The sequence below is a fragment of the Scatophagus argus genome, chromosome 14, assembly GCF_020382885.2.
Source record: "Scatophagus argus isolate fScaArg1 chromosome 14, fScaArg1.pri, whole genome shotgun sequence".
NCBI classification, from domain to species: Eukaryota; Metazoa; Chordata; class Actinopteri; family Scatophagidae; genus Scatophagus; species Scatophagus argus.
The window spans coordinates 20,205,465-20,232,285 of record NC_058506.1 but is presented as its reverse complement, the minus strand read 5'-3'; the positions used below and the strand labels follow the sequence as shown (position 1 = coordinate 20,232,285).

Here is a 26,821-nt window from a genome sequence, read left to right as displayed (position 1 = left end):
AAAGAAAGAAGCGGAAACGTGAGCCGAGCTGATGCGTCCAACGTTTAGGTCGTCGGCTTGGGAGGAGTGATTCCATTTTGTCAAAATCAAATCTTCCTCACAATGAATGGAGTGCGGCGTGAAAGCAACGTCTTAGCTCTAATAATCCTACGTCAGCAATAAAACCGTGGGCCAAAGAGGGTAAATAAAAGGACACGTCGACGCGAGGGCTGTTCCTCGCTGTCCACCAGCTGTAATTAGTGAGCTAAAACGATGTGATTAGAAAAACCAGCCAGCCACGGCGACAGAATCGAACAGACACGCCTGGCCTGTCACCTACAGCGACATGAGGTGATGGCGTGAGGCCGTTAGCCGAATCGCAAGCCTGACGGAAATCCTGAACATTACGTGGGGGCTGTTTGCTTGGCGTTTCCGTGTTACAGTGGAAATTTACAAGAAAGGCTGCGTGTGGGGGTAGCCATGCAGAAAAAGGTCAGAATCAAACTCATAAAATCACAAATACGTGACGTGCATCCCAGCCTGCTAATCTGTGAGGGCAACTTCGGTCCTGGGGAGGTTCTAGGACTGCACAGGGACTCAAACCTCAGCATAAAATATTGAATGAGGGGAAAAAACATAAGTAATTCAAGAGGGCGTCAAAGTAAAATCTTTAGTTAACTCAGCGTATAACTCGAGTGACGTGGCCCCCCGGTGGTTTGCTCCTGGGCTGTGAGTTCAACCATCTCTATTCCCAGATACGTGTGTGCCCAAATACAGAGCTTTAATTCGACATATGAACGATATTAACAACACAGAGCACTAAGCTGCACATTCTTAGAGGATTTACTGTGGAATAGAAGGGGTCAAACGTGTACATTCTGTTTCATACATTTATAGTGGAGGTGCTTACATTAAAAAAATAAAGCAAAAAAAAACAAAAAAAAAGAGGAAAACCTCAACAGATGCAACAACATAGTAACATTATACATACACGGCTAGTATATTAAAAATTCTGCCCTTCTCACCCCGGCCTGTCTTAGCAAAGCTTGCATTGCACGACCGAACAATCGACTTCAGCGAGGGTGTGTTTGCCTTTTCGGCAGCAAACGTCAGCAACAATAGGCTGTTGTAAACAATACATGCTTTTGTTGTTGTTATTATCATCATTTTTTTAAATATATATTTGACGTAAACTTTCTGTTTTTAAAATTCGGCCCTTTTGACAACAGCAGGTACGTTTCCAGCCACATTACAGTTGAAAATGCTGTCAGCGAGTTTTTTTTTTTTTGTTTTTTTTTTTGTTTTTTTGTTGTTGTTTTTTTCCTGTTGAAACTCATTTTGTGTAGTGTAAACAATAAGCTGCACGCACAACCAGAGAGCTGCCCAATCATGCAGTATTGTGGCTTGGACGAGTGATTTTTCACTCACTGAACTTCAGCCTGTTGTTGATTACAGCTGGTCTCTGCCTAGCAGGCTCTCCGCCTCTCACACGGGGAGGCGAGGCTGCGGGATGATGCGATCCCGCCATTTTCGCCTCTGTGCTGAAATTATCCACAGATCATAAGGTGCATACGAGATCTACTTTTACATCCACGTCCTCTTCAGCTCCCGACTAATCACAGACTCAAAGCGTCTTTAACGCCTCACTGCGCTTGTTCGACTGACCCTTCCAATTGGACTCTGTGAGCCTCTGCACAAATTTAAGTCTGAGGCTGACTGAAAGCAGCACTGAGGCCTTGTGCCTTTGATTCATCTCCAGTTTTACTCAGATTTCTAAATGCATATTTGAACTGGCTACCCGCGCTTTTGCGCTGTCAGCAAGAAACCAGCGACTTTGGAGTCTCGGTATGACGACTGAATGGACTTGTGGAGCTTTGACATCAGGATTACCACAAAACCAGGCAGCTCCTCGGATTAGCGGCTGCACTGAAAAGTCAGTGAGTAATCCAAGCAGGTGGTGCTGTGGCACCTGGTGTCGTCTCATGTTGATTAGTCTACACAGAGACACACGGGGAAGCAGGGATTGCTGTGAGGAACCTCGAGGAGGACTTTGTGTTTCATTCCAAACGGTTTGCTTATAGGACAGAAATTTGGTAACGCGTCATCCTGCCAGTTTACGGATGAGCTTATGGCCAATGAGCTGCCAACATCGTTCTCCTCATACATGTTAGGCCTCAGATTTTGCAGTCATTTTGTATTGTGTTTCCAAACGAAGCCCACTGCAGTTAACCGGGACCGAAGGCCTCAGTCTCGGTACGATTTAGCTCGTGTGAAGCACACGAAGGCCTGAAAGTTGTGCAGCATGTTAAGGAGCTTCTGTGCTCCTATGACGTTGATCTCACTTGGCCAAATGACTTGCCAAATTTCCAAAACAAACTGCTTGTAGTGGGCCCAAAGTGTGGGAGCCACGTCTGTAGGAGGCTGAACAACAACAGGACCTTTGCTGTCAAACACTTTTACGACCAATATTAAAGTGCCACATCTTCATTTACCGAACAAAAACATAATCTGTGGCTGATTTGTTTATTGAGCTGCTAAATATTAGAGTCAAGCAGAGTGAATATAAGTGGTTTACATGAAAAGGTGAGAATTGTTCCCCTTAACGTTGCTGCAAACTCCAACAGTGTGAAATTTTGCTACGTCCTTTGATAGATTCTTCATTTTTTTTAATCAACAAGATGGCAGCATGAAGGCTGTTTTTGTGCTGTTTCAGGGACTGATGGATGATTGGAAAATGATTCAGCTGCAGTTAAGGATCTCATTGACTAGAAATCATTTGCTCCTTTTTTATCTTGACTAATCATATGAGAAATCAGAATTATGAGGCTTAAAATTCAACTCTGGCAATCCCTGTGATTCATTTTGTTGACTGAATTTTGAACAAATGAGCAGCCATGCAACCCCTATTGTAAGTATGAAAGAGCCGTTTAACACAAACAAAAGGTTCTGGATATTTTTAAATGAGCCCTGTTGAGAGGAAGTATATTCCCAAAGAGGTGTCTCAGGTCGCTGTGGCCAACAAACCCAGAGAAGAAGAGGAGGTGTTGGGAAAATGAAGGCAGGAGTCCTATCTGGTGGAGAGGGGGTGGGGGACGGGGGCCAACAGGTTGATGACAGGATGTGGGTCTTCAGTCATTTAATGAGCCAGGTAATTCATTGGTCAGCGTGTGCCAGCGCTCAATTTTCTTGTCCTTGTTTTTGAGGCAGTCGAACCAGTGTTTGAGCCTCTCTCCGTTTGCATTGATGCCCAGAGACACACCGCCTGAAAGGAGGCACAAGGAGAGGATGAGTCATATGCTGGGCGCTTAGGGAAACAGGAGATTTACAATGTGTCGCGTTATAAAAGAGTGAACGGGTCACAGCAGATCATTATAGTGTCTTAGCAACAGCACAAAACAGCCGAACGCGAGTCTGGCATTAAAGACGCTGTGATGGGCTGCACTTTCTGACAAAACAGCCCCTTTATTAAGAGTTTACAAAATGTGACAAGTGGTTTATTAATGGTCAGTAAATCATTGGCACAACAATCTGCCTTCAAGGTCTGTTTAGTTGCTGTTCTGTATAGGGAGGGGGGAGAACACCAGTACCTGTATCTGTACCAGTTCAGCCACCTGAATCAGCTGTAGCTGCACCTGTGCTCAAAATGGGGATGGTGCTTTGACTGGAAGTGGGCGTGGCTAACTGGAAATTGTTAAAGGCTGAAACTGACGCAGGCTGAGCAGAAGTTGCTTACCCTAATCCTATTATTTATTGGAAAACTATTTACAGGAAAGAGCCTCGGAGCTGAACTTCAGATCAATGCTTTTGATCACAAGACTAAGAGAGCTTTTTACAGAGCTGGTTTGTATAATGTACAGTGAATAAACTTCAGTCAGCTACCCAATGAGTGCATATGGATATTTACACGTTTTACTCAAATGATTAAAAAAAGTACCCGATATTTGTTCGGGATGCATTTTTCAGTTGAGTAATAATAACAACCTTTATATTCAGTGAAGTTTATTTTTGAAGCTATCAGTCCCATGAGAACAGCTACTAAATGGACCCTGATCTGTGGGGAAAATACATTTATTAAAATACTTGTACTTTACTTAAGTATTTGTATTTTATGACAAATTCTACTTCTGTTCCACTACATTTAAGAGGGAAATATTGTGCTTTTTACCCCTTTAGTTGTTTAGTAGTAGTAGCTTTAGTTGTTGTTATTTGAACAATTTTTCAGACTTTTAAAAACCTAAGATGAGCATCTAAAATGTGATGCATTACTTAAAGAATATTAAACCATCCAGGAGTGTATGAAATAACTAGACTCAGCTCCACTTTGATCAACAACAACACTAAATGCTGTTTATATAATAACACAATGCCGTAATTGTTATCCAGTGATGTTGCATACAGTGCGACAGTCTAACTGACAGAGACATTCAGTCACTTTTATGCTCTAGTGGAAACAGAAAACCTTCATAGAAAGTGGTATCATTGTTGGTGCTGCTGCTGCAGAGACAACCAAATCGCTTTCCATTTTCTTCAGAGCAGAAACTACCAGCAACACAGGACAAAAGCGGGAGTTTTTTTCATTCATTTAGCCTGTAATGGAAAGATGAAAGAAATGGCGCCATCTTCACTTCACCAGTCAGACAGAACCATATTGTGAAGGCAGCGTGTATAAGGAGTCAGTCTTAAAGGCTGATGAAGTAGTTTTTGCTTAGAATTCTTACGTTTCTCCTTTTTCTAAGTGCAGTTTTGCACGCAGAGCTTCTTATTTCTTAAGGAGTGTTTTGAAATTGTGCTGTTGTTTCTGTTATATAAAAAGATGTGACCATTACGTCCACCGCCGCACTTGAGATGAGATTTTGTCACCTGCCGTTTCGGGGTGAACGCTGAGTCTCGCTTACAAATGCCTCATGGATCATAATTTTGAAAGGAGAACAGATATGACTCGATACTGATTGGTTCGGGGGAAAACACAGCAAAATGAGCCCTTAAAACACAAACACAGTGTCAAACTGAACGCTGAAGTGGCAGCTCAGCTTGATTATCAGGCTCGGTCACTGAGGGATGAACAGCAAAACAGTTTGAACTCAAGGTTCGATTCCTTGCTTCCTCTGGAACTTTGAACCACACTTGCTGTCTTTATCAGTTTGCTCAGTTATCATGGACTTTCCATGATTTCAAGAGGACCACGAGTGAAAATTAACTACTGTTTCCAAGGTCAATGAGATTGCTCAGATTGCTCAGATGTTTCCCAGTCTTGTTTGTATTACTTTGACAAAAAATGCTGTCCTAACTGCAGAGCGAGTGCTTTGAAACAGGTTTGGGCACAATGAGCACATGATGGCAGGCCAGTAAGTTTCCAGCATGGCTCAGTGCTTGTTTGTTTCCCAGCCACCAGCCTTTGAGAGGGGCTGAGCAGATGGCACACTCAGCTGGACAGAAAGCCAGTGGTGCTGCTGATGCCGAGGAATATCAGTCAAAGCTATTTAAGCTCTGCAAGCAGAGCTGCCCTGGCACGTTTCGCCTGTGCTTACCTATGAAATCGTTGGACTTTCCGATGTCGTAGTCCCACACGGTCACCTCCAAGGTCTTTTTGGTGAGGTCTGCATATTTTATGTCATAACAGAACTCCTACAGAAAACAGAACAGCAGAACATAAGAACTCCAGTGCTTCCTCTCTTACGTACAATTGCAGCTGCATGTCACAACTTCTCATATTGCAGAAGTATAAAGCCTGAAATGTCTGTTTAAAGATCTTGAACATGTTGAATGGGAGTCCATTCTGCTTCACCACCTTCGCAACAAAACATTCCTCTGCATGCTGTTGGGTTTGCATAATTATCATTACAAACCTGAATGCAACTGACATTTGTTTCATTTTCTGGTGAAATTGATTCTCATAATGCTGAGCGCCTCATTGAGTTTTTATTGTTCCTGTTAGTGCCTAAAATAATATGCAGGTTAATGTTGTTGCAGTAGTTGCCTTTCTCCCCCTCACACTATTTGTTCAGGACACTTATGTAGAAACATTTATTATACTACAGGACTGGGAGAAGTATTTTGATTGGAGCACGGAGGAATTAAATGTAAAATACTTTGTCAGGCACTTTACCAAAATGACAGTGCAATCAATAAAACGCACTGTTCACTAAATCAAACAAGCTTTTTTTTCCTTTATTAATTTGCACCGTGTGAAGGAGGAGCATTTTTCTGCACGTCCATCTGTAGTTCAATCAAGGTTGCTGCTCCGGCCTTAATGAGATCAATGCCTTGATAGGGAGGAGGACCCCAGTGCTCATCTCTGACAGAAAGGCCGAGAGGTGATGGAGGACTATGGGCGTAAAAAATGTCAGAGGAAATGTCAAGCCGCTGGCCTGCGTGAGTGTTTGGCCAGGGCCGTCCACTCGTGTACGGGCTGATACGTCCGAGCCGAGCTGCCCCGTGCAACGACGACCCACGAAAACATCCCTCTGCAAGGCAAGGCTGTGTCCTCAGGGTCTCGGCAATGCATTTCTGATTTTCACAGTTCTTACAGACAGTCATTTTTTAGTTACAGGTGTTCATCTGTGAGACTGAACTGCCCGGCTGCTGTAAAACACTGTTTGAAGGTGTGTTTCTGGCCACCTGGCAAATGTAAATCCGATATTCACTTTACTTTTAGCTCTGTTCTGCTCTCCATTAATGCCAGAGTGAAACAAATGGCTCTTCAGCTGCCAAATGCTCCACTGTGTTCACCAGCTATTTGCTAACAAGTTGCTAAAGTCTTCTGTCTGCAGTTTGGCGCTGAGCAGATGATGTGCAGTGGTTTTATCAGAGCTTTTTCTCCAAAAACAGGTGTCTGCTGCAACTAAAAACATGGATGATTATAACCAAAAGCAAACCAAAACAGACTGAGGGCAGCGAAAAGCAAACAGTGAGCTGAAAGATGCTAAAAGGCTCAACAGAGCTGAGGGAAACTGTGCAGTCGCTGATGATTATCTATGGATTTGTCTCTATTAGCGATACCTTTATATGTAGCACTTTTTCTCCTTCTTGATACAAAATACTGATAAGATGCAGCTTTAAATCCCCTCAAAAAAATTAAAATTAATTATTGTTGAATAAATAAGCATCAATCAAAGTAAAAGGTTTAATAAAAACATCTTTAGGTATTATTCAGTATTTTTTAGCTGACAAAAACCCCACAACTGTCACATTTTTGTTCAAATGTTCCAACCAACGAGAAGAATAAGGACATAATAAACCACGCCACAGCATCAGGGTGCAGAGATGAGGTTAGATTAAGTTTCCTCGCTGCCAAAAAGACACTTGAACTATGTGGATGACTTCTGTGGCACAGACGGGTTCAGTTCTGCTGCTCTCTCAGAAAGTCATCTTGGGATGAATTTTGAGAAATGTGCTCCTTTGCGATCTGACAGCCGTGCCCTCTCAGGACGGCGGGTAACCACCAGAGGCTATGAGGGTTACTCAGCACAGAAAAAGTACCTGATAAACACTCGTCTGAGGGAAAAGAAAACAGGAATAAAAAGTATTAACTGAAGTTTCACAGTTGCGGCTTGTACCTCGTTGAACTCAGGATTGAGCGTCTTCTTCTTCACTGCAGTCTTGTGCTTTGACTTTTTGTTCTCGTCCGGCTTCAGATACCTGCAGGAGAGCAGAGCAGGGAGGGAAAGGGAGGAAGACTTAATCACAGCAAGGGAAAAAAATGCTACGAATTCATTTATTAAACGCCTACGCTGTTCTGATGTATTACTAGAAACCTTCACATACAGCATGAAGCCTCATCTGTACATTTCCGTCCTCTAGAGGGCGCTGTGGTACTGCCCCACATTCAACTGCATTCCATTTCTCACACTACATTACATTACTACATTATCTGACTTTAACAGACTCCACCTGTGCGCTTATTAAAGGCATATTTTCTTCCAGTTGGTGACATAGGTGCTGTTATGTCACCACCTCTAAGAGCAGCTCTTCTGTGTCGAGGTCAGTGTCGGCTACATGATCTGATTTTAGTGTCTTTGTGATGAGATTGCAGAGGTGCATTCAGCTCGCCTCAAAACAATAAAACTGTTCGAGAGTCAGTGCTGCATCACCGCAGTGCAGAGCTCCAGTGTGTAGTTTCTCTGAACCCTAAATCATCAATATGAGTTTGTACTGGTGCAAGTTTAATACCTTTACAGTTTTATGTGTTCTCTTTTCATTTTTCAGTCCAGCGATAAATCCTGCATTCACTGAGGTTATAATGTTTGGTTTTTATTTGAACTGTTTTGGTTAACTTGAAGTTGTAATTTACAGTGCTGTTTGTTTGCATTTAGATGTTTTCAATATTTAGTCTACTACAAATTACAGCCTGAAGTTCAGTCAGCATCTCACTGAAACGGTTTCAGAGTGAGACGGAGTGTATGTTAAAGGCAGACTTGACTGTGATTTGTGTGCATGTTGCTGGTGCTTCCAGAACACGTGAAAGTGCGGTTACTTCTCAGCGTCACTTCACTGCAGTCCATTAGTCTGTGGTGAAAGCAGATCGTTAGCGCTGCTGTTGCTGCTGTGGGTGCAGGCATCAGTGTGCATGAATGTAGAGCCTGTGTGTGTGTGTGTGTGTGTGTGTGTGTGTGTGTGTGCAGGTTGGACTTTTGCTTCTCTTCTGTCTTCATAAATGTTGCAAAAGGCAGGTTGTGTTGCGTAGCCCATTTGGAGAAGGGCAGCATTTTGGGCAGTAAAGCTTTCTTTTAAAACACTTCTGATGAGGTATGTTGGTAGCTCGTCACGTCCCGCTTCATTTTCACGTGTTTACTGGAACCCCCCCCCCCCCACACACACACACATACACACACACACATACTCACACTCTCTCACACACACACGCTTCAATTTCCCAAGGTAATGCACAGACTTGAAGGGAGGGTAAGTGGGTTATTGCTCACAAACGTAACCCCGGGGGTTTGAGGGCTGAAATTGTTGTTGATGAGGATATTGCAGAGAACCTAATTGTTGTCATGTAATGGGACCCCCAGGCAAAACAAGCTAATAGTGAAAGTTGGGATGCAAACGATGCTATTGTGCAATACAGTGGTTTTAAATGTTATTTCGGCTGCAGTTTTGCAGCACTGCCATTATTATGCTTTTGCTCAGCAGCTGTGCGGTGCTAAGCATCTCTTCACCTCTAAGCTTGATGTAATGCACTCGTAGATGACTGAGGAGCCATCAAGGAGGGCACTCGCTCTGTCATCTCTCAGGACGAACTCCACCACCTTGTTCGACTAACATTCGCTTTGAAGAATGTGCCCCGAATTATCGACACAATAGAGCAAAGCATTTACAGTTCCGCTGGCAGCTGTGGCTTGATGCATCAGATGGACTCTTGCTAGGCAGTGGCTGCTGAAAGAGGAGAGAAATCACGCAGCCTCGTCTGTTTGACAGAGTATACATTTCCTTTATTCCCCCTCACATGAGCTTGTCAGTAAATCCATTATCTGCCTGAGTGTCCTTCAAGCTTCAGGGAGATTTTCTCAACCTCAAACGGTTGGAAAATTGTTGCCAGCGCCTCTCCTCCGAAACGAGTCGCGCTTTTGTTCTCGAGGTGTGCACAGCAGAGTCGGAAATTAATTGCACTTTCATTGCTCAGCCAGATGAAAGACTTGGGAAATGTTCAGGTGTGATAAATAGGACTCTCCTTTAAACTGCAGCCCTGCGTATGGCCTCTTGTGCTGTGTGTCTTTCATGCCGGGGATAATCACAGGTAGTCTGCCTCTTTTCTGCTAAAACATCAGCACAGCCAGCTAATCCATTTCAGCTAAACCACTAAAAATAGCATTATAATGACGAGCGTCCGCTGTTCTGAAGAGAGATGTTTGTGGGGAGGAGAGAAGTAATCAGTCAACAGGTGGTTTTCACGTGAAGCCAGCCGAGGTTTGCATATCAAGTGTGTTGTGCTTCCTTAAACTCACAAGTCCTTGTTTCATTGTGTGTGCGTCCAGATTTTTTTTGAGACATGAGGATGGTGATGAAACCGAGAGCAATTTGCTGTGAGATTTGGTGTCAGGTGGCCGATTCTTAACGATCACTTTTTACTCTGGTGCAAGTATTGACAACAACTTTTGTCTGAAATCAAGATCAGTTCAGTTAAAGGGTGGAGTCTTTCCACTCTTCCATAAGAGAGCCAAATTAAATAAATACATGAAGATCGTGTTAGGAAATAAATATTGTTGTAAATATTGAGTTAATTCAGACCAAATATCCAAAGCAACCATAAAACTCATTATTATGAAACTTTGCACAATAACAGTGTTTACTGTGGGTTACTTTTAGTTAATGTTGGTCGTTTTTTATTTCAGAAAGTCTCTTTTCGAGGATGAAAGAATGTTGTGCAATACTTAATATAGCTGAAACACTTAATGAGGTGACCAAGGAAATAAATTAGTGTAAGTATAATTTTGATAGATGATGTCTTTTTTTTAATGTTTACTGATTTCTGACATTTTACAGACCAAGTCATTCATTTTTCAATCAAGGAAAATAAGAATGCTTTAAGTGATTATCTCTGCGTCGTTCCATTAGTTATTGTTATTAAGTAACTTTCAGTAAACATCTGATGGCAGCCGCAAGGCTCGTCACAGCTCGGGTCCAGTTTCCACAGCTTTGTCCATCATATCTGCTGGTTTTAATAACGTCACACTCTCTGAGGTAATTGCTGAGATGTGGGAACACGGCTACAATAAAGTCTGGCGAGTCAGTCAGGCCATCAGACGGGTTGTAAACAAGCTGACAGTTTGTCCAGATTGTCTGAACCACTTTATTTGGAGGTCAAACTGGAAGCGAGTTGACCCGAAATGTCTGCACTAGTCTTTCACTGCACAAGAAGACTCTGTGTGCACACAAATACAGGAAGCACAGCAGGTCACAGTTGGTGGATATTTACAGTGGACAGTGTGGGTGATAAGTTTACAGTTTGGCTTCTCCTCCACATAAGTTTGGCCAAGCTGAGGGTTTGTTTACCACCTGTGAGACTTCGCCTTGGTCATATAACCTTAATAACCTTGTAATCCAGACCTCAGGGATCAGTTTGCTGAGCACAGTCTTAATGATTGCAAAAACCTTGAGCTCCAGTTTCTGTTTGGGTGCTCATGCAAAGTGTAAGCGTACTGACGTTTTGACGTAGGGGTCGGAGAAGCCGTTAGCGTCCATGGCGGCGAGGTGAGCACAGCGAATGATGCCCACGACCAGGCAAGACTTCTGGGTGTTGTACTTGAGAGAAATCATGATGCGTCCTCGCTCCTCCAGGGATTTGTCTTCTGTCTTGTTGACCTGCAGCGGTAAAAATGACAGGATTTAGAAACAATGGCGGACCAGTCTGCCACATGCAGCCAGCCCCCCACCACCACCTCATGAGCAGCATCATTTCTAACTGTTTCTCATTCCTGGCCTCATCATCAAATGGATTTAACCAAAGCTTTAATTTCCAAGACGCTGTTAATCCATGTAGACAACAAAATCATTGCCTGTAAATGTTCTCGCCCCGTAAGCCGTGCATTTAATTCACTTTTTGAACCTCCGGGAGTGTTTGTTTTTTGTCCTGGATATCATAAAACATCTACAGCAGCCACCCCAGACTGGACAGTGTCTTGAAAGTCAGCCCGACGCTGATTGGCTGATTGATGTCATCTCTGTTGTAGAGTTAATAGACTCATCACAATTAATTCGCCGTGTTCTTCAGAGACGAGATAAACATCTGAACTGACACATGACCTGCGTGCCAACAGCGGGCCTGTTTTCATTGCAAACGCCACAACAGGCCGCCTCAGCGATGAGCCCAAATTCAACCAGAGGACCAAACTGTCACACCCAGATTAAGTCAGTTTTGTCTGTTTGGATGATTTCATACTAAACGTGTTGTGGCCGAGGCTCAGTTTAAGCCCGATTCCTGTGCACATTCTGTAACTGATTGGATGGTTCCTGTCCTAATGATGCCATCACCACTCGTCTCAGTCCGTAGAGGGAAAAACCTGCAGTCAACCTGAGAGAAGACCGAAAACTGAAACTTAAAACCCATGAAAAAACACAGTAAAATATGTCCCAACAAATAGTAGCAAAATTAAGCCTATTTGTCATTGAGAGTAGCACAAAATAAAATAACTCGGCGAAACAGGAAATGCTAGATGCTGGGAAAAGAGGCTACAACGAGCTCCACAACCAGCTCGTCTGAAATACAAGAAAAATTCTGTCACAAAACTGGCATCGCATGCTGCTGCAAAGTAATCTTACATAATTTTAAGTTAATTTCATCATAATTTACAATTCAATTTAATCAATTTGTCCTGACATGCTTTACGTATTATGGACATAGTTATTTATCAATCGTTGATGTTGATTTTTTGTCGTGCATGCGTACCTGCGTCCCGGTTATGTGCACCCCTGGTTATAAAGCTATCAGTAATCCACCCTCCCCACTCCTGATGCATCTTTTCCTTATTGTAACATGATCTTATTTTTACTATTAAAATCCTTTAATGCTTTTCAGCTTTCTTCAGATTTTCACCTCTGCGGTGAGATGCTTGGTTTTTCAGAAATGCAGCCTTCTGTATGACTGATTAGCTGATCTGGTGGATGTTCACATGATTGAAGAGCTGCTCCTTCACTGGTATTTTGAACATCTTCAAGCCTGCAGTTCTGACTCCAGCCTTGAGACCCAGTCCTCATTATCCCCCCGTCAGAAACCAACCATGTGACCGACCATCAATCAGCCGAGTCAGTTCTTGCTTAATGGTCAGTGGTTACGTGAGTGGCGAAGTAGCAGTCACCATCATACTCTTATCGTATCACTGTGATTGTCTTTTCCACGTTCTTTCAGAGCTCCAGAGAGCACTTCAAGCTCTCCAGAGAGAAAAATAGATCCTTGAGCGTATTTTCACAGAAATGTGGTTGGGACCCTGAAGGAGCTATCTGAGCTTTGGTTTTTCAAGGGCTATGACCAATGAGTTAAAAATGCAATTTAGCAGCAACACCACCGCAGTCGCTGATTGTGTGAATATGCACTGGGCTTTCCCAGGCATCAGCATTTCTTTTAAAGCTCATATACAGTATAAGGCCATCCATATCAGCAGAGCAAACGCGCAGAGGCTTAACAACTTCAGGCTTATCAAGAGCTACTTGAAAGTGCGCTGACCAGTGGAAATGTGGGGCGCTGGGACTGTGAGTTCTTTCAATTTGGTTTGTGCCTTTCCAAATTGATATTCATTCATTTTTTTATTCTGTCTCATTCAGCTCCTCTTTATGACAAAGTGCCAATTATTTCACACTCAGGCTGAGCGGTAAAGTTAAACTTAAGAGTGATGTAGTTCTGGAAACGTACTTTAAATTACTTTGTTTCTTTGTTCTTGGAAAAAAAAAAATCATCCATGAATCCTCTGACAAAACCTTTTTGTTCTACTCAAGCTTCAAGCTCACATGATTTTCTGACTTTGATGCCCCCTAGTGGTCATACAGAAGACTCTGTGGCAGAAAGCCTTTGTGTTGCTTCCACCCCAACAGATCTGAGTCTGCCACCTGTTCAGGATCTGACCCAAACCCCAGTACATCAGGATGAGTCACACCTTTAAGGTTTGGGTCGGGTTCAGATTTCCTTTCTATTTTCCCTTGTAATTTATTACGACTGTGCCTGTGTTGTCTGCATTCATTTTTGTCATGTTATGAGTATACACAGAACAGGAAGAGGGAAACATTTAGCCATTGTGTTGCATTAATGGATGTGAGCTGAATACCCGATCTGAGTGAAAATCGCTCACCGCGTGCATGAGCCAACTTGCAGCCCAGCTTGGTTCGTATTTCTCCCATATCACCCCGCTCGCTCGATCTTGCTCGGACCCTTGACTTTATCCTAGGGTTATTTCATGCATATACAAACAGCTTTTTTTTTTTTAGGCTCTGGCAAACACTTTGTGGTCAATAATAAATGAGAACGGGGTCATCTCATTTTTCTACCGACATAAACTCATTCCCTTGAAAGATAAAAATCATCACAGAGGCTTTAAAGCCGTTATCTCAACACTTTGTTAATGTTTTATTAATGAAGTATAATAAAATTAATAATAAAGTTGTCAAAAATGACAAAGTGGTCACTCGAAGTGACGAGCCTACAGAGGAATATCGGTGGGATCTGCAGCTTTCAGGAGCTTCACGGTCAGTTTCAGCTCATCGCTAAGAAGCCTTCAGGCATGCTAAGCGTTCTGCTCTTCGTAGCTCCTCAAACACAACATTAACAACATACAGGAGTGGACAGGCATGATTCAGTTTCAAGCAGTGATGACCTCTGTGGCCTCACACATCCTCAGTCCGACATACAACATCCAAAACATCCTCAGTATTCAGAAACAGTGTGAGGAAAAATAAAACGAAGAAAAACACGCAGGAAGAAAAGTCTCCACGAAGACTTCTGTCCTCGCCACAGTCTCGTACTGTGTGTAGGAGACAGCACTCAACAATCTGTCCAATGGTGTCCACAGCAGGACACTAATCACATGTCTCCCGGGGGCTGACTCTCTCTGCATGACTCACAGATGACTTTTACAAGACGTCTCACTGGACTTGTGGACTCGGCATCCGTTTCATCTCGCACGCCAACTCGTTGGAGCCGCCGCCTCAGTTTGCTGTCAAATCCATTTAGTCCTGTCTCTTCTTCTGCTGTATATCCACGCTCAGGACATCCTATTGTTGTCTCTGCCTCTCTGTCTCCTTTAACAAGACGCACTTTGGGAAGTCTGTGACAAACCGAGAGGCTGACAGGAATACAAGAGTATCGAGACAGAAAGCGAGGGAGGAAGCGCAAACCTCAGGCGGCTGGATGGAATCAAGGTCGGCATACCTGACAAGCCAGACATCTTCACAGCACTCAGGGCCTTCTTTTCTACTTCACTCTCACAGTCCAACCATTTAGCCTGGCTGGGCTCTAACAAGTGATTTTTTTTTAAACTGGCATATAAACAAGATAAACCAACAAATAGACACATTTAAAGCTCACACACTCAATTGCTTACCATGTAACACCATTAATCACAAAGTTAAAAAAAACAACAACAACACAACAAAACACTGGCATTGTCTGCCACTGCATTGCATCTGCCTTCCTTCCCCATCTCCAAGAGCCTCCTTTTCCCCTTTACATCAGTCTGCTCAAACACAAAATCAGCTTACAGAAACAAACACACCACTGTGCTGGAGCGTTTGCTCAACATTCTCCAGCTAATTGCACCATTGTCTTGGGGAAAACTCAATTAAGACTGACTAGAAGATGTCCATTAATTGAATTTAAAGCACAGCATAACCGGACACCTCCGACGTGACCGTCTGAACATCACTCTAAACGAATGTAGCCGCAGAGCTTAATAATCTGAGATATATACATGCTCTCGCTCTGCTTCCTGAACTCTGCACACTGGCAACAAATCAGCACAGAGCCCAGCACAAAAATATTCCAAGTGTATTTGATTGCTGCGTTCCAGAACCAGGAAAAAGGTCAGGTGTTATCCCAGGATAAACCAGGATTGAGCCGCTAATCAATTTCAATTTCTTGACGTACAGTTTGAAGTGGGAAACCTTAATTGCCTGCCACATGTGTTTCCCTCTTTGGCTCACTTAACAGTACAATGAGAAATGGTGACATGCTTAAGAGGAACGCTGCTCTTTTTTCTGTGCCACGTGTCATTAGCAGAGCTCTTTGTAACAAGGTGTGGGCAGTCCAGGATCTCAGGCTGTAAATGTGTGTAACAGGAAGCTGGGCCAAAACATATCTCCTGCCAATGTCCTGGTAGGATCCCTCAGATCAACACCTCGCAGAAAACAGTGGGACGCTGACTATTGTGCTGATGCAAGAGAAGAAGCAACGGCTCACAGGGCCCTGGCATTCAGTCTGCACATGCAACATATTCCCGCTTCCAAATCTGGTGTTTTTCTCAGTCCTGTGAAATATCTGCATCTAAAACCAAAAAAAATCTGCTAAAATTTGTGGTGGAAAAAGAAAATCCAAATTATTATTACAACCTAGCAAGGGTTCAACAATCAAAACTCTGACCCACCCAACACTTCAACTGCACCCAACTGCATAGACTGATAGTGAAGATATACATTTTGTTGGACCCGGGAGGCTACACAGACAGTCATGTGCCTGTGAAAACAGCAAACTGTTTGCTAATAGGTTTCCCACAGGAAAACAGGTGATAATATGTCTGTGTTGTGTTTACAGCTTATGTCCACTGCCTGCAAGTGGCCAAAAACAGTCAGCTGTTGCAGGTTTAATGTACACAAATCTTTATACTGGTTGCTCGAGCAGCGAGAAGAATTCAGTCCCTCATCGGCTTCCAATGGAAATTTATGCAGCAGCCAACTGAAGCAATCGTACTGTAAGAGAGGATTTTGACCTGATGGGGTTGTTGATATAACAACGTATCCTCTAGGGATCATGAACGTCCATATTTTCACAGTCATAATTTCTTGCTGTGGACTAAACTTTCCCACCCTGAAGCCCCTCCACTAATGGACCATAACCTTTTGTGTGCCCTCTCCAACAGTTCACCGCAGTAGCATCATTACTGCTGCTGCTGAGCTTGGAGGGCACACAAATCAACAGATTTTAAACACTGCTTTTACATGCACTGCAACAAGACGGAGCTCCATTCCAACACAGGAATTAAACCTCAAAAAGCCAACAGGCTGAGCTACAATTTGGTGGTCATCCCTTACAGTTAAGCCTTTCATTGTCCAACTGAGCTGCGGGAATAGAGAAATGTATTGCACAGAGACACTGATCCAAGATTCATTGCCAGATTAGGCTGCTGGCTCTTACGCTGCTCGAGCCTTCTCGCTCTCCACTGCTGCCAGTGCTGAGGGCAGATCCAGAGTCAAGTGTGGCAGGCACATCCATTAGATAGAAATGGGTGACTGGTCACAATGTGACCACCCAAAGCGAGGACACAGCTGTTCAGGTACCTTGAGGTTACCAAAACATACAAACAGTTCTTCTTTTTTTTCTTTTTAAGACATTTATGCGAGCGTGTTTGGACATTTTCTGTATTTTGTGGTGGCAACTGCGGAACAATTTGCGGTTTCATGAATTGTTAATTTTAAAGCACTGAATATATTGTCACTGTACTGTTTGCAGTTGAATTCATGTCAAAAAAATGAGCACATTCTGTGTTATGTTTTACACCGCGTCCCAACTTCTTGGCAGTTGGCGTGGCATCAGTGGCAGGGACGGAGGCACTGCAAATATGAGTAGTTCAGACCCGTCAGGCTTGTATGTTGAAACTTGCGCAGCGAAATAAAGTCGCAGTGTGTTCACAGTCATTTGAGTGATTTACTGACAGGAGATAAATCAATTAAAGTGGTATGAATTCAGGCTTTTAGACTACGTCTAATCATAGTGTTTGGCATTGCTTTGACTACATTTCATGGTGTGACAGGTTCATTCCACAGGAGCACTGGCTGACTTGATTTGTTTATGAGCTGGACAAGCCGGTCAAAATGCCCCACTGGCAGCCCAAAACCATCAATAAGAGAGACTCTGCTAGCCGCTGCATGAGATGATTAAAAGGCCGGTGCTCTATTCTCCCCAGCACTGCAAACAACAGCTTGTGTTCATGCAGAACTCCTTATCTGCTCCTTCAAGAGCAAGCAGAGCTGAAAGCTTTCTGCCCCGAGCTCTTCCTCTCTGAAACCAGCCGTGGTCATAGCTTCCCTTCGCCTCAAGGCATTTCTGTGTGAAAATTGCCAAACTGTGCTTTATACTCTCCAGCGCTGAGGTGAGACATATGACAGGGTGGTGCAAACTAGCAGAGCGGCCTGGCTGAGACAGAGCCGACATGCCGACAAAAAAAACAAAACGAAACACAATGATGGAGTTTGACACAAACACCTGCTCTCGAAGCCACTGCATGCTGTGGTGGTCTGAGCTTCAAATCATTTTCACATTTAGCTAAGGTGAAGGTATGAATTCAGCCAGAAACATCACGTAACCCACTGGCAGGATGTGCTTTTACTGAGGTGGAGGCCATGAGTGTACCTGACCGACAGAGTCTGTTGTAGCTATCCAAACTGATGACGATGTGCAGTGTTTTTCTCCCTCTGAGGAGGTCTTCGGCAACTTCAGCTCGTGAGTCATCACATTGCAGATTCTGATGTGTACCACAAATGTGTGGAGATGTAATGTTGCAAACTAACATTGATTTAACAATCCCACGACAATTAAAAAAAAAAAAAAAAGAAACTGTTTAGGTTTTGTGCTACTGATCAAACATTAAAGTCAGAAGAGTCAAGAAATGTGAAATCCAGGCTCGTACATATTATTCTGTAATGAAACCTTGTTTACATAAAATAAAGAAAACCTACAGTCTGGAGTGCTCTTAGCAAACAGATTATTCCCCACGTCAGTTCCCTTCCAGTGATTTCCTGATCGGTTTCTTGCTTAACGTTTAGACACACAGCAGACGCTGTGATTGGTTTAAATCCCATGTATAATATGGGATTTAAACCAATCACATATTAGACATGGTTGTTCATGACTACGCAGCACGTAGCAACAATCCAACGCAGCCAACACACACAGGAAATACTTCTGCATTATACCATACAGCACAGAATATTTTTTTAATTAGAAATATTAATAAACACATTTAAGCTAGTAGTATAGTATATATAATAGTATTGTATAGTATAGAATGTCATAGTAAATAGTGGACAGATTGATATATTTTATTTCAAATGTAAATAAAACTGAAACAAGACAAACAAAAAGCAAACAACACAACATCCAGGGGCAGCCGTGGCCTAGAGGTTGGAGAAGTGGCTTGTGATCGGAAGGTTGCTGGTTCAACCCCCCCCCATTAGCCGGCTGATGTGCCCTTGAGCAAGACACTTAACCCCCAATATGTGCTCCCTGGGCGCTTGATGCAGCCCACTGCTCCTGTGTGTTTCACTGCATGTTGCATGTGTGTGTGTTTCAATCAGTGATGGGTTAAATGCAGAGAAGTTCCAGCTTGGGATTAATAAAGTAACTTAACTTAAAAAAACCCAAAACAGTAGTATAGTACAGTATAACTGAGTATAGAATAGTATAGTACAGTATGGTTAGGTATAGTGTAGTATAGCATATAATGGAGTGTTGCTTGGTGTTGTTGGAGTATAAGGTGCTAAATGATCATATTGTTGTTTCAAAGCGTATACTAATGAATAGTGCTGCACAGAAAACTGCAGTTTGTTTGATTCAATGTACACGTTAAAACTCCTACAACTTCCGCACGTGTGACTTACAGGCAGCTGTTTCTCCAGGCAGTTGTTGAAGTTCTTCATTTGGTTGGGCTTCAGTTTCTTGAGGGGGATTCGCGTTTCCCCGATGAACTCGTTGTGGCGGAATTTGTCCTCATCACACACTGAGATCCTGGCAGAAGGAGAAGAAGAGCAGAGCGGGCAGACGAGGATGTGAATGAAGTGAGGCTCAGGTTAAGGTTTTGTTGCTGAGAGGAGGCGTTAACAAACAAAACAAACAAACCGTAAAAGCAGTCATTTCCCACCTGGAGCCCATCATCCTCCATCACAGGGATTCACTTCTCACCAAAGTCTACTCCCACTGCCTGTGTGAGCCTCATAGCCCTGAAACAAAACCCGAACCTGTTCTGCAGTGAGGGGGCCCATAAGATCTTTGTCACACTCAACCAGCACGACATAAAATGATGAGATAATTATGCTTTGGGAAGCGTTCAGCCATATCAATCAAAACACTCACATATTCTAAAATGAGAGGGGAAACTCGCTGAGAAGAAGCCGACGGGTTGAACAAAGACAACATTCCCGATCTTGTCAAAATCATTTAAAAACAAGTCACGACTTTAATGTGGATGCATCTCGCTGTGCTCGTCTTATTTACTCAATTAGTGCGGCTTGAATTGGATTGTGCCTCCGTGCGTGGCCCATCCAACCTGTTTACGTGTTTGTGTTATCCGTTTCCACTGAGCACATGAACACGGTCATCCTCTCACTGCATGGCTGCTCCCTCTGAAACCATCAGTGTGGGATTTTCCGCCTATTCTTCACCTGCTTACAGAAGACAATGACTGATGGTGAACTGAAAGGCAGCTCTCAGTTCAAAACCACAAGGACCAAGGCACAGAGGCAGCAGGCTGAGCTCCGGGTCTACTTTCCGGACTGGAGGTCTATATTCCTCTCCGACGTTTCATTAAATTCATAATGAATGTCAATTATTGGTGCGGGACGGCGGTGCTCTCAGGTGGATGCGGGAGAGCAGTCCCAGTGTTAACACCCCCAGCCCTGGCATGACATGATTCGCACTACATGCCCGTTTCACGTGTTTTTCTCTGCGCAATCAGCCGCTACGCGGAGGAAAACGCGCAGCCTTTGTGCGCCCGATGGCATGAGTAAATATGTCTTAGCGCCGCAGAAGATGAGTCCCAATCGGAAACCCAGTGAAACTCAACAGATAAAAAAAGTCTTATCTGCTACGTGGACAGGCGGTGCTGAATTCAAATTTCAATTTACAAAAAGAAATGAACAGTGTTGTCGGGGAATGTGGGGGCCCCTTCTCTCAGTATTGTTCCTGGAAAATGGTTAATCAAGCCACTGTCCAGTGAATAGATATTTTGGACAACTGTCCATCAGATCACATCGCTGAGCAGTTGGCAGTGTGACTGACTGTCATTGTCGTGATGGCTCTAAACGCAGTTACAGTCCAGTCCTAATTTTCCTACTCTGCAACACAAAATAACCGTAATATATTTGCAGAGCCCTGATAAGGTTGCCAGGCAATAAGAGCAGCTGTGAGATACAGCACATACAGCTTTCAAATGTCATCTGGGGTTTGAAGAATTAATAATTAAGTTTTAAATAATTAAAAATAATGCGGCCAGATTTTTATTATATGGTGATGAAAACATTTTATGATGATTAGATGAGCACAGCCAATCCTCAGCCATTAATCCAATAAAGCTTATCGTGCATAAGTGGATGGGCTTCCAATTTAGAGGCAGTTGTAGAAAAAAACGCCACCAGCTTCTTTTTGACGCTGCGAAGTTCATTACATCCGACAGTAAAGTGTCGGGTGCTTCTGAGAGGCTTACAACAAGTGGTGCTTCATTCACTACAACAGACAATGAATTGTTTACTGTCAGATGGCCCTCATCAGAAAACTGGCTGGAAAGGTCTGGTGTTGGGTGGCAACGTCTAGTGGCCTCAGTTATTATAACAGGAGGAAAGGAGGAAGGCGGCTCACACGATATGAAGCCCCGGAGCAAACCGACATCGCAGGCCTAGAGCCGAGCCACTTAACCACAACGCAAAGACTACAGCTGATGGCCAGCTAGCGAGGACGTTCTGCGCCTGCGTTAAAGGAAATAACTCTCCATACCAGCAGGGGACGGTAGTCTGTATTCTGCAGTGATAAATGGAAAGCGGAAGACTTGGACTAGAAGTGAGATATCCAAACCGTTGTTATGATAAAATACCGTTTAGGCCATTTCTGTTGGTCTTCAGCTGCTTCATTCCGCTGCTGATTCAACAGCCAAAATGCTACCAGTGAGGGCCAACTAGCACCAACACTGGGGGACTCACCTTAGAAGTTAGGGCTGACAGCCAACCACCTTTTAATTAAAATAAGGATGTTAACTCTATGCACTAATGTGCATACAGGTCATACATCACCTAACGTACATATGGACAGAAGTTACAGCAAAGTCCTGCAGTTTCCTGCTCCGGTGTCCTGCCAGAGGGATACCTGCAGCATCACACCGCTGATCAGGCTTGCAACAAGCATCCGAGATTGTGGGGTGTTAGTATGAGGCCCTGACAGTCACAGGAAATCACAACCAAAGGCACAGGCCCCCACCCTCCCACACATCCACACACGTTTGGCTCCTTCAGGGGAAGCAGAAAACTAAAGCAAACTAAAATCCTCCCCTGCATGCAACCCACCTAACACTGGGATATACAATATACTGTACTGTGGCTACCAAAATGATTACACATATGATTACATAACCTACTTCCAGCACAGTGTTAACACTTCGGTAAAAATAAAGGAGCAAAGAACGGTGAAGTAACACTTCCATTGCATAACAGTGTCATATTTATTATGGGTGCTACACGTTTCGGTTCCAGGTTTTAGTCTGTTCAGGCGTTGTAGTGAAATACAAATAAGTGACAAAACAGGAAGTTATCTCACCCAAACAAAAGTGCTATTCGGAGGTTGCACAAACAAAGGATTTCCTGCCTGTTGAACTGATCAGGGGCTCTCACACGTTCAGGTTCGCCTCGGCATGCAAACACACATCGTAGATTGTAGTGAAAAGGGACACACGGGATAAATAGCGACATCATATCTGGTTTAAATGGCTGTTGTCAAAGGCAGGCTGTATGAAGGTGATTTACCTTCAGAATGAGGAGAAAGAGAAACTGTCAAACACCGCTGCTCTGTGAAAATTATTTTCTAAAGCCTGTCAAAGCAGATCTACAGCAGCTCGGGATAAAACATCAAAACAAGGAGAGGCAGATTTCCTCTTTTCCTTCCCTTGCTTCTCTTTCTTTCATTGCTTTAACTGCTTTCCTTCCCTCATTTCCCTTGTTTTTTCACTTCCTGTCATATCCTTCCTTACTTTCTTTGCCTTCTATTCCTTCGATTACCTTTCTTCTTCCCTCCTCTTTCTTCCCTTTCATCCACTTCCTTTCTCCCTTTTTCATTCCCTTTCATTGCTTTCTTTACCTTCCCTTCCTCTGTATCTGTCAATCTTTCATCTATATGTGACGTTATTTGTCTTTCCCTCCACGGTGGTCACACACGGGAAATCAAGCTGAGAGTACCTGAGCGTTTTGCGGACCATATCCTCGTCGGTGATGCCGTAGTAGGTCAGGGTCTCGCTCCAGACAGGGTTGAGTGTATTGTGCAGGGTCTTGGTTCTAAGTTTATTGGCCTGAAAGACAAATGGAGAAGTGGGCCATTTTACAGGACTGAACATCATGATTGACTGACTATTGGCTCCCTCCTACAGCTCATCCCTCAGGTGTCAAGTTTCATTGAAAGGCTGCCAGAATTATAAAAAAATATCCCTGAAAATGTACAAAGCCGCTCCGCCCCAGTGAAAATTTGTCAATGCATTGACGTCCAGTGGTATGCGTGCAAACACAAGCCCACAGCTGCATATTGGACACCTTCGGGAATGAAAAATAAACAGCAGAGAGCATTTGCATGACGTGACAAGCATAATCAGAGCAATGCAGAAGTGAATGATGCTGAATAAACCAAAGTTAAAAGATAGTTACAATGGCTCAGTCTGTTTCTGCTAGCGCTGCATCTTTTGAGAAAACACTGTTTCATTCATGGAGCTTCGTCAGGCGTTAAATTCACAGTTTGGCAAAACATCTTAATACACTCAGCAATATGGAGACAACACAAAACAGCATACACCTAAAGCAGTTAATGCCTGAAGTCGCCACATAAAGCGAGACAAGCAATCAACAGAATCAAACTGAAACCTGAACAGTACAATACAATAATACAATACAAAATAAGAGAGCAATTTGTAGTCCAAATGAGAAATTGTTTTCAAAATTGGCTCCGTGATGTAAAGGCAAACAAGTAATCGACGACTCAACATCGCAGTAAACTTAATACTAAACCATGAGTGTGAGGCTAAAAAAACTCATTGAACTTTGAACTTCACATCGCATTAAGCTGCGTGGCGGCTCAGTGTTCAGCACCGCAGCTTCACACCAGAAGGTCCTGGCTTCGATTCCCGGCTGCACGGCCTTTCTGTGGGGAGTCTGCGTGTGGTCATATGGTGCCAGGTGGCGCATGGTGGCAGCCCATGGCCCCTTCAGGGACGGGCTGAATGCAGAGCTTCACTTTGTTGTACTTTTGCAGTTGTGTATGTGCATTGTGGCTTCATACTAAATAAGAATAAAGGTGCTGCAGGTAAAGTTTTCACCCAGTAGGTTCAAACCTTCAGTGCCAATGAAATGAAAACTTGAATTATGTCTATGAGGATCTGCTCTCCTGATGGATCCTGCTTCACTGTGATATATGCTTGATCGTGCATCAGTAAATATTACAGCAGACATCACAGTGTTACACCGCACTTTCACTGACTTAGCTGACAGAGTTGCGTCAATTGCAATCTAGAGAGGTGATGAAAATCACAGTGACAAGCGACAAGGCTTTATCAGCGTAATGCTGTGCAGGGAAATCCTCCGAGCACGCCGCCGAACATGACAAGATGAGGATGATGATACTGTGTTGTGAGTCATGGGTGAGAACATGGGATTCTGTTGGATTTAATCAATTAGCTGGTGTGATGATTTGCAAGTCTGATGGCGGGTTTCCACGTAATGAGGCTCTCGCTGATTGTTTCTCCCTCAATCAGTGGTTGATTCCCACAGGAAGACGCGCACACACACACACACACACACACACACACACACACACACACACACACACACACACAGGAGAGATCAGAATGAGGTTTTTAAGGCTGATGACCACATTTTGTATAAAAATGCAAACAACACATTTTCATTTGGTAATTTAGTTAAATGATTAAATTTGAATTTGATGTGAACTCCATCTCCATTTATTAATTTCTGCCCTTGATTCTTTCTTTTCCTAAATCACAAGTTTCTGCAGGTTTTCAATCTTGTCAGAGTAAAATTTGCCTGAAAAGACAGGATAAGTGTACAAACTGCTCACAAATAAAGGCAAGAATACCAACCGATGACGAGTATAAGTATAAGACAGTTAGTATTTTACAAGTTCATGAGGCTAAATTCCCCCAGATGTTTTCCCTGGTATTTATTTATTCATTTAGTTGTTCAATAATATTTTCTCTAAATTTTCTGTCTCTGTGAAAATGGTTAAGCTGGTTCCAGTTGTATAAATTCAAACAGGTCTGCTGTTGTGCCTCTTTTCTCACAAATAAGACAATCAACCTTTGTGTGTGTGTGTTCGCGTTAATATAGTTCACTTAGATATTTATGCGTGCCACATAATTGACCATAAAATCATGTGTGACTTGTGTGCAATTGCAGAACTGCAAAGCAGCACAAAAATATTTCACTCCAACCAAAACACATAAAGGCACATGATGTACAGAATGTGCATAATGTTGTACACACAATGGAAAAACAGAGCACTTCACAAGCCAGTTACTCCACACGACTGCTGTGCTGAATGCTAATCTTCTCATGACAACAAGTAGCAAACACGTGTAGCCTCGAGATGCTGTTTGGAGTGCAGGTTTCCCGGAAAAAAGCCAATATGTGACGTTCAGCGACTCCATCACCGTCTAATGCTGTGTTCCCGTCCACCACGAAGGTCAAGCTGGACTGAGTTTTGGGGAACACCTTGATACTCCTTGACTATTTCACCCTGCTTGGTGGTTGCTAAGCGGATTGTTGGTAGGATGTCAAAAAGCAGCAGAAGAGATGAGTTGAATAACAATGTTTTCTGGTTCCTTGTGGGCAGAGATGTTAGTAAATCACAATGAATCTGGCTGCCCTGACGTTATGACTCAACAGGTATTTAATGAAAGGGTTTCCAAGTCTTCCATGGCTCTGATCCCTGAAGTGAGATAATGAAAGGTGGCTGTTTGAACTGGGGTGATGAATGCAGTGGAGTAAATGGATACAGTAAAGAGTGAATGAGCAGCAGTCGGAGTTTTCTCCTCTACATGTGAGATGAGCCTGCATTAAAGGGGAAATAATTCACCTCCACCACCTGCTCGCACTGCTACAAATGAGTAACCAGTGTTACAAGTCGTTTCAGCTGCTGAGGCTAAAAAGCATCGTTTTCAAGCCAATTACTGCAGTATTTTTGTGTGAGCCTCTGGATCTCTGCTCAAACAAGGTCTGGGTTAGCAGGCCCTAATACCAAAATGAGGTGGAGAGAGCTGCTAAAAGACAATCATTGATTTTAGACTGTTCAGTAACCTAATTTCACAACATAAATGGAGTATCTGTATCTCCTATAATATTATCTGTAGCGTTTGTTCATGTAGAAACAAGTCGAGTACAAGAAAGTGTCTGTTTCGTTTGAGGCTCAGTGTAGGCCTGCACATTCAAAGCCAAAATGGGGATATTCTGTACGTTATAGAGCTGTTTTCACTGGCTGAGTTATAACACAATAGATCAGTGAGATCTTTCATAATTTTCAGTTTTTCTCAGAGGTCTGTCCAGCTATATGATTTTAAGCCATGTTAGCAACACGTGTCCATATGTAGGGTCTGTTGGTCTGTCAGGCTGAAATATCTTGGCATCTTATATCTGATATCTTTGTCTTGCTTCGGTATGTTTTTATCCTCATCACCCAAGTGGTTGTCAAGACTTTGGGAGCATCTGACGCTTGGTGGATTTAAATTGTCCCTCTGTTGATAGACCAGTCATGACAGTGACCAGCAGGTACTGCTGGACAGATGGCATAGTGACCACACATGGTTCACACGTTTGTTACTCTGCCTTCAGCGATGTGTTCAGAATATTACTTTTGGCCATGAAAATATTCATTTGCCAAAATGAAAAGACACAGACTTCATTTCAAGGTAATCTATTTGGTGTCTCTGAGCATGCAAAGGAATGTGTTTGTGCAATCAAACTGTAGCATGGACTCTCTGTTTTATTTCTGCCTCCTCAAGCTTTGCTTGCATTGTTGTTTATTACGTAATGCAAAACACAATATGCAGTAAACAACGTTGGAGTTTTGCTCATGATGAATCAATTTCAGTTTCCCCAAACGGATTGATTTCTTATACAACTGTTAAAACCAAACAAGTCAAATACTGTAGTACAATTTTATGTACCACTGCAT

At 43.2% G+C, this 26,821-nt stretch overlaps 1 protein-coding gene across 1 annotated transcript in view; it reads right to left on the bottom strand.

The window, feature by feature from the left end:
• Nucleotides 1–806: 806 nt before the first annotated feature.
• Nucleotides 807–26,821, bottom strand: part of doc2b (double C2-like domains, beta) — a 93,366-nt gene continuing 67,351 nt past the window's right edge. Inside the window, exons 4-9 of the mRNA XM_046410753.1 lie at nt 22,828–22,937; nt 19,273–19,399; nt 11,123–11,280; nt 7,536–7,617; nt 5,508–5,604; nt 807–3,241 (exon numbers count right to left, since the gene is read on the bottom strand). Coding sequence (XP_046266709.1) covers nt 3,108–3,241; nt 5,508–5,604; nt 7,536–7,617; nt 11,123–11,280; nt 19,273–19,399; nt 22,828–22,937 — 708 coding nt within the window. The 3' untranslated portion in view covers nt 807–3,107. The remainder of the gene's footprint in view (nt 3,242–5,507; nt 5,605–7,535; nt 7,618–11,122; nt 11,281–19,272; nt 19,400–22,827; nt 22,938–26,821) is intronic.